This window comes from Perca flavescens, chromosome 10 (assembly GCF_004354835.1).
Source record: "Perca flavescens isolate YP-PL-M2 chromosome 10, PFLA_1.0, whole genome shotgun sequence".
NCBI classification, from domain to species: Eukaryota; Metazoa; Chordata; class Actinopteri; order Perciformes; family Percidae; genus Perca; species Perca flavescens.
Genome location: NC_041340.1, coordinates 24527254 through 24536046, shown reverse-complemented (window position 1 = coordinate 24536046; position 8793 = coordinate 24527254). Strand labels below are relative to the sequence as shown.

At 45.0% G+C, this 8793-nt stretch overlaps 1 protein-coding gene across 1 annotated transcript; it reads left to right on the top strand.

Moving 5' to 3' along the window:
* The first annotated feature begins 4317 nt into the window (after window positions 1-4317).
* Window positions 4318-8361, top strand: stc2a (stanniocalcin 2a). The gene is made up of 4 exons (XM_028589321.1): window positions 4318-4549; window positions 6650-6792; window positions 7502-7713; window positions 7973-8361. Exons 1-4 carry the CDS (start codon window positions 4411-4413, stop codon window positions 8334-8336), a joined length of 858 nt encoding a protein of 285 aa, XP_028445122.1. The 5' UTR covers window positions 4318-4410; the 3' UTR covers window positions 8337-8361.
* The last annotated feature ends 432 nt before the right edge of the window (window positions 8362-8793 follow it).

The window sequence follows — 8793 nt, the reverse complement described above, 5'->3', positions numbered from 1 at the left end:
AACTGCATGGCCTATTTCTCGCTTAAAATGTTTTCAGAAACACGTTTCGGTGAACTATTTTAGTACAATATGAAATCGTATTCTGAACAAGCCGCCATGACAGTCTGTCTTTGAATTTCCGGAGAAACCAGACCCACGTGGCATGTTCGTCCAATCAGCTGTCGGTGTTCATTTTTGTGCAACAACACAGCGCCGCCTGCTGTTATGGAGACGTATTACGTCTCGTCGCTTTGTTGTGTGTCTGTGTGTGTGTGTGTGGGGGGGGGTTACTGTTAAGTGTACTGTAAGTCTGTGCTACCAACACTGCCATTTTTATCTCCTCGCTTTCGGGTGTGAACTTTCTGCGAAGCTTGCGCAGAGATCAACTGTGCAACTGGGTTATAAGTTGCCAGGTTGAGGTGACAAACGGGTTGAAAATTGTATATGGTGTGTGGATTGTGTGAATAGGATGCGCTTCATACAAGATCTGGCAACTGGTCAACATTAGACAAACATATTGGTCCGATAATTTATAAAGGAGTTTGGGCCATGCAAATTACGGGAGTTTCCCGGGAGAAATATCAAACCGGGAGGGGTCCGGGACATAGGGCTAAAAAACGGGAGAAACCCGGTAAAAACTGGAGTGTTGGCAGCTATGGTTCGGAGGCACTTTTTTGACCAACTCTGGGAGACTGATCAGTCCAACTGCCTTTTCTGCCGAGGGTCGGCCGTCTGGTCAGTGTGTCTGCAGCTTTCGTGCATGTGAGTGCCTTGTGTGTCAGTATCTCACGCAGAGGGCTGTCACAAAGCGTCAGGATGAGATTTTTTTTCGAGTACAGCACCTTTAAAGATGCCCTGTGGAGTTTTCTTGTGAACAAGTAAGATTTTTTTTAATGATGTGATTGGGCCACCATACTGGGGGAAGAGCAGTATTAAAATGGCTTAATAAGCAAACAGGTATCATGCCTTCATGACACATAATTAATACTGCTCTTCCCCCCAATACAACGGTCTCTTGGCACATTGGCGCATTGGCACAAACCCACTCATAGAAAAAAATGCTCTTTAGCACTAGTGGTCAAAAACTACACAGGTTAACTTGAACTGAATTTAAATGTTGTAACAAAGTAAAATATGCTAACTGTAAAGCATGACTGTTCATTCTTGATTTGGGAAACTGTAGCTTGACAAAATAAAACTCAAGGTCCACTTATCAGCTGTTCCTTGGTGGATTGCTCTGTTGTCATGGAGATATGTTGAGACGTGCCCAAGATAAGCTTTCTCCATCCACTGAAGAAGACTGTGAAATATGAATGTGATTCTGCAAAAAGCTAGTAAGTGGACCTTGAGTGATTTGTTTCTGTCAAAAACGCTAACTGAAGTTTAATACAGAGAAAAAATTAATTTGCAGTTTCACTAATTAAAGGTGCTGTAGGTAGGATTGCGAAGATCCAGGACTTAGCCAAAAAATTTGAACATCAACAACTTTTCAGTCCCTCCCCCCTTTCTGCTAAAGCCCAAAACGGTCTCCTAAGCCCCTCCCCCCATGAGGGAGAATGAATGCCTGTGCATGAGCAGTGATTGACACGCAGTTAGACACCCGCCCCCCTTTGCCCTAATTGGTGCATCTGAACAGGGAACGGTGGATTCTTGCAAATCGCACTACAGGCTGTAGGTGGTGCCAGAGGAGCCAGATTTTTTTTTTAATTACCTGTTTCATGTAGTTCTACTTGAACATAGGGTCATATGACAGGAAGTTAGTTTTATAAGTCTTACCTACTGCACCTTTAAGTGAAACACTAATAAGGCACTAATGTCTGCTAAGTGCCTTAAAATGCTAGAACAAAAATACTAATAAGAGGAATATTAAAGTCTTTTAATAACTAACTAATGCTTGAATCCCTTCAGGTCGTTAGTCTCGGTTTGAAGACCTCCAGCAGTTTTTCCCATATGACTTGAATGCAGCACCAGAAGGCAGCAGTGACGCACTCTGGTCCACTGCAGCACACTGATTGGGCAAAATCGAGGGTGTGTTCACAGCATGGGCAGCTTTTAACAGACGTGAATTGAGCAGGAGATTCCAGTTTGTGGTATAGGCACAACTGGAAACGCTCCAAGCCCATCTCCAGACGCGCGCAACGGTGCGCTCCTGTTTGAGCCTGCTGGAAATCCAGTGGACTTTGAAAAATACTGCTGCATTGCAATTTCCGTTCTGTGCTCAAGCTTAAGCCAATGTGTGGCACACAGGCTGGAACAACTTTTTTTATTGAGTAGATTATTGATGCTATATTATATTAAAGTAAGATCAGACCATACTATGAAAACTAATATTTGTATTAGTGTAATATCATGAGGACAGAATACAAAAGTAAGACAATATCATCCTAAATCCTGGCAGACAAAGTCCACCAAAAGAATATAATGGGAATATTGAAATGTTGCAGTTTCCTACACTGCACCATCTCCCTGCCAAAATACCTCCCATTTCTCAGCTGTGGTGACTTCTCCAAGATTCATTCCACTGACTAAAAACCTCAATTAAACTGATAGAGAGACACACACACACACACAGCCAATCGTTTCCCCATGTTCGTTTAAGGGGCGCCTGAGCAGTGGCGTAACGTATTTGTGTCAGGGTCACCCCCACCAATCCCACTCAGACACTAAACCACATCATCTTTCCTCATTATTAATGCCACACTAGGATGAAAGTTGAAGTCTGTTTCAAACCTGACAATTTTAACAATAAACCACCACAGATAAGGAAGACACCTCAGTTTATGAGGTTGCGCTCCTGCGATGTTGTAATTAAGAAAAGGAAGGAACAATCAGAAGCACTTGGCCCCCTAGAGGCTTGGGACCCAAGTGCAAATGCCCACCCTGCACCCTGATAGTCGTTTCCTGACATCGGTACCATTTCTTGTCCCCCAGTGGCCCTCTGGCATGATGTGCAACGCAGCGACATGCTGACATGCATCGCAACACTGGCTCCTATAGAAGCCTTTACCTGAGAGTAGTAACAGCTAACAGCAGTTAGCTCACTGGAAACATTTCGAAGACAGAGACTTTATGTTCTTGCTTGCACATGGCATCCTCCATCCAAGTGTTGCTCTTGAAAAAAGATTCCTCTAAGGTCTCCAAATGTGCAACGCTGCCAATGGTTGGTCCTCTATTCTTAGATCACTCCCTGTGGTTAGCAGACCTCATTGTCACAGACTAAACTGGGCATTGTGTAACAGACCCCTTCATATTCACTTCCCCATAAAAAAAAAAGTTATTAAAGGCATTCTATTTTTAGGTGCTTCAAATTGTAAGTATTGTAAGTTAATCAATATAGACTATCATATAGAGTTCTGACATCCTGTTGTTTGTGTATAATTATTATTAGAACATTGATTGCACAATGGTATAATCCAGTTTTATTGAGTGTTGCTGTTATAGCAGACGTTTCACCTACTTTCTGTCAAAGCAATGGCTACAGACAGCTTTAAAGCTGTACTGAATTTAATTACTACCTTACAACTATTAATGACTTAGTAGAAGCCACAAGCTAAGCCTATTTTATGTAGAGTGCTTGGATATCATATGCTTCCATTTTCGGTATTTCTTGATCCTATACTGCTCTACTTAGCCTTGTAGCCTAAAAAAGGGCTCCAGTTTTATGGCAAAAAACAGACTTTCTATTGACTTTTCCACTACTGCTGCAACAACAACAACAACAACAACAACAACAACCAGGAATTGTACGTTATCTTGCAATATATGCAAAGCATAAAAGCTGTTGAAAGATTGCCTATGTTGTGTTATTGGAGGTCCACTAGTCATATTGGACGTTATATGACTGACTTGTGTCGATTTTGGTGTGTGAAACAGTGCTTGATCACCCGAAAGCTGTCACAGTCCAACTTGCTCGCGAATATTGCTTTATAGCGCCAGTTTTATTGCAAAAAAAAAAAAAAAAAAAAAAAAAAAAGGGACTTTCAAAAGACTTCCACTGGACACTCCCCTTAAACCTTGGACGTGGATGTCTGCGTCTCTCATTGGTTGTGAAGCCCCAACCGACAACACCTGCTTAACTCCTTCATCCAAATTGACACCCGGGGCTCTGAGAAATATAGGCAGCATCCCTTCCAGCTCATGCATTCAGTCCCACAGCTGCCCCAAAAGACACCAAGCTGCAGCTGCGCTGATCACTGATCCAAGGCGAACCCTCTCTCTCTCTCTCTCTATCTCTCTCTCTCTCACACACACACACACACACACACTCTCTCTCTCTCTCTCTCTCTCTCTCTCTCTCTCTCTCTCTCTCTCACACACACACACACACACACACACACACACACACACACACACACGTACTCACACGCGCGCGCGCGCGCACACACTGCCGGATATTTGCTGGGAATCGGAGCACACTGTCGGAGAGACGCAATGTTGGTCAAACTGGCCGTGGTGCTGCTGGTTTTGTCAGTGCTGGAGCAAGTGGTGGGATCGGATAATATCGATATCCATGACAGCCTCCCCGAGAAGCCTGCGAGCCAGAAAGGACGCCTCTCCCTGCAGAACACAGGTAGGAACCACAAGTGTCAGGAGAGAATAAGAATGTGCAGGTCCTTGGTTGATGCAACTGCTCGCACGTCTCCGCGGGGTTTGTCCGTACAATTGTTTACTGTGGCTGCAAATGGAACCATACCGGGTGGGGGGGAAGGACTCGTCCGTGAGGTTTGAGCAATCCGCTGCTTTTGAACTTAAATGCCGGCTATGGTGCACGGGAAATAGTGACCCTTTTCAATTACTCAGAGAGACGATATCTTGTAAATACTCTCAGACAGAAATCCAATATGTGAGTAAACTATTAATAGAATGGCACAAGGTAATAGGTAATGAATACGGCAGGGCATCTAGGTGTGCGTGCGCGCTGCATGGTGGAGCCTATATACGCGTGTGCCGCGTAACAGTTTCAGGGTTGTGGGGGTTTGCAAATGTTGTCCAGGCTATCTCTTCAAATGAATATTGGGTGATGTGTCCCAGCAGCTTGGTAGAGCAGTAATGGTTGTAAGTCGCGTGGTTGGTTGGTTGGTCAGCGCTGAAGGCGAGCAGGAGTGTATTCCTTGAAGCAATCCTTTCGGGAAATATCGCTTTTGAATACCATAAAAAAGACAAACGGGTCTTTCCTCATTAAATCAAAGCACTAACAAACACCACATATTGGCCTGCTGTCCCATTCTCTCCGAAGCGTCGTTTATAGGCTACTGGCTGATCTGTTCCTCATACTCGGCGTGACTTGCGACCCACCATGTGAACCTGTGTCAAAATATTACAGGACAATTGTTGTCTCGCCTCCACACTGTAACATTGGGACGAACTCCAGTGAAGGTTTCACAGCAGAGACCCTGGTAACACCACTGTGTAATTCAATGCACGTTGCGGCCAAGCTCGTACGATCCAAGCACATTCCCGTGATGCCAAAACAAGCACTGCTGACAGCGGCTCACTTTTCCTGCGTACTAAAGTTCAACTCAGTGCATACAAACCCCCGCAGAAGCTCTTCCCTTTCCCCCACAACAGAGGGTCCTTGTTGACAACGCGTGATTTCTAATAAGTCTCATTCAATCCTTTATTTGCTGTCTTTTTGTTTTTACGCAACTGGTGCGCACTTCCGACTAAAGAGAAAAAAATGTTCTTAACGCCCATCAGTAATCACCTTCAAGGCAAACCACGCGTGTAATTATGTTTTACTTAAGTCAACAGTTGGACTCTCATAGCCAAGCTGTGTATGGCCTGTTGGCTGCCAACCTAACCTGCAATTTGCCATATTAACTTAAGAGTAAAACGATGTCACATAGGGTATAAGCAGCAGTTTGTCTGTGACAGGTTTCTGTGACAGGTCTCATAATACATGCTCATAGACAGCAATTTGGGGTTAAAAGAGAGAGACCTTCACTTTCACATGGTCATTTCTGTCTTTCACGGCCACAGTAAAGAGAAAGGGACACTTGAGAGCGAGCGAGTGGTGTGCAGGAGCTGATATTATGTATTCACATGACATATACTTTCATATTTCCCAATTTATTAATTTTCTTTTTGCCTGCATTGCTGCTTTTGTACCCTCTCACGTAGCTAATGATGCACGTTTCAAATATTGCCATTTCAGAGCAATCTCAGTTTATCCTTGAATGCAATAACGAGAGACTTGTTGATGCACATTTAGTTGACAGACAATAGAAATGACTGCATTTGTGTTTCACCCACAAGTAGTCAAGGTTGCATCTGCAATGCACCATCCCATCTCAATGCTAGGCAGTGCAGATGAATTGTGGTGCAGAATGACACAGTAATATCTGTCACCAAGTGTTCCTCTGCAGGAACCCCTCAGCTTGGGAAATTAGACTTCTCCCCCCCCTCCCCCTCCACCCTCCACCCTCCAGCCGCCCTGCATCCTTTTTCTCTCTCTCGGACTCTTGGTCATGAACACACGAGCGACCGCCTGTGTCTGTGGAAATAGTTCTACGCCACATCAGCTTTCGTGATTTGTGCAGCAATCTGAAGTGGAGTTGTGCCTTCAAGCCGTACGGTCTTCGTTGCCAACGCGCCTGTAACAATCTGCTGCTGTCTCTGCTGTGAACAGATGATAAGGTCCCTCCCCCCCTAACCTGTTCTCTCTTTCCAGCTGAGATCCAGCACTGCCTGGTGAGTGCAGGGGATGTCGGCTGTGGTGTGTTTGAGTGCTTTGAGAATAACTCCTGCGAGATACGAGGGCTACAGGAAATCTGCATGACGTTCCTGCACAACGCTGGCAAATTTGACTCTCAGGTACTAAACTAGACTGTCTGTGTGTTTATTAAAAAAAAAAAAAAAAAAGGTGTAACCAGAGGCAACATTCCTTTTCCTTTTCACTGGTTCGCTGCTGCACACTCGTCATCTATGGACAGGTTTGTTAACTTTGTTTTTTTTAATTCCCTCTGCATACCTCGAAACATATTACTTTTCCTAGAAGTGCGATCATACTTACATACACTAATCTCATAATCTCTTTCCTCTCTTGGGAAGTTCACTTCCCTCTGAGTGGACTGGTGCATGTACAGTTATAGGACCGAGGGTCATGAGCCAGTTGGCCAGATGCCTAGTTATCTCCCTTTCCATATATACAGAGGCTGAAGCCCTGCCAAGCCAAGCCAGACTGGGGTTTTAACATACAGGGTCACATTTTAGGAATCGTTGGCAGATTTCAGCAGCAGAATAACACAATTCGCTGCTATTCATGCAGAAGTTCATCACCACTTTCTGTATTCAAAGCGTATAGTTACACTTGTTTCAGCGCAACCACACATCCACTCCTGAACACTGCTGAAAACATGTGCACAACATCTTCAAAGTACCAAAACTATTAAGTGTAAGTAATATAGAAGTTAAAGTAACAGTCGTGGGGGGGGGGGTTCTTTGGCTGATGTGTGAACTCTTAGGTTTCAACAACTTCAAGTGACTTTGTGTTGAGAACAGTCGTGTCTCTGTGTGTAAATAGGGGAAGTCCTTCATCAAGGATGCTCTGAAATGTATGGCGCATGGGCTACGGCACAAGTTCAGCTGTATCAGCAGGAAGTGTGTGTCCATTAAAGAGATGGTGTTTCAGCTCCAGAGAGAGTGCTATATCAAACACAACCTGTGCTCTGCTGCTAAGGAGAATGTGGCCGTCATGGTGGAGATGATCCATTTCCAAGATCTCTTCCCTAAAGGGTGAGTGGCTGCTCTGGACAGCATGCTTATATATATTTTCTCTAGCCTGTCCCTTCTCTCTCTTTTTTTTTTTTTTTTTTTTTATCTCTGATTGTTTACCTTCCCTGGACTCTTCTGCCAGTTTAATCCAGTTCTGTTCTTCCATGTATAGTAATAGTACCATCCCATTTATTCCTGTCGTTTCCTAGACCTAGATGTTTTGTGCTTCCAAACATGAAATCACGAGCTTCATGTGAGTTCTCTGCCTCTCTCTGCCCAGCCCGTACGTGGAGCTGGTGAATATTCTTCTGAGCTGCGGAGAGGAGGTGAAGGAGGCGCTGACACGGAGCGTCCGGCTACAGTGCGAGCAGAACTGGGGGGCTCTGTGCGACAGCCTGAGCCTCTGCTCCTCCCTCGCCCCGTCCCCCGCCGGCTCCGCCGCCGAACACCACCGCCGCCCCGCGCCCTCCCACCCTGAGCCGGAGCACCCCCGCCCTCCGCGGCAAGGCGACAAGGACAAACCCGCGAAGGCCGGCTTCAACGCTCACCCACGCAATCGCAGTCAGGGACCCCGGCGCCAGAGCCCAGAGGCCGGAGTCGTGGCTGAGCAGGAAGACCCCGAGGCCACCGGCATCCGGAGGTGAAAGCGCAGGAGACTGACCTTTGACCCCCCCCACAACATTAAAAAACCACACTTGCAGACTTATGCACACCTCCACACAAGAACACACACTTGCCCCCCCTACACACACACACACACACACACACACACACCCAAACACATATTCCCAGACGGACTGAGCAGAAGGAAACAAGCCCAACTTTTCCTGTCCTTATTCCACCCTCTCTAGTCATTCCAGCAGTCCCACATGGTAAATTTGCAGGGTAATTGTGGTGTAGCTTGTACTGTTATGCCAGACTATAGGCCATGATTTAAAAAAAAAAAAAAAAAATTAAATAATAATTGTTATTTTCATGATTATTTCAGCTGTTAGGACTATTTTGGCTCTAATATAGCATTTCTCAAATCATACTTACTGTACGATTTGATTATATTTGTATTATTTATTTTATTCTGTATGCAATGTTGAAGTATCAAAA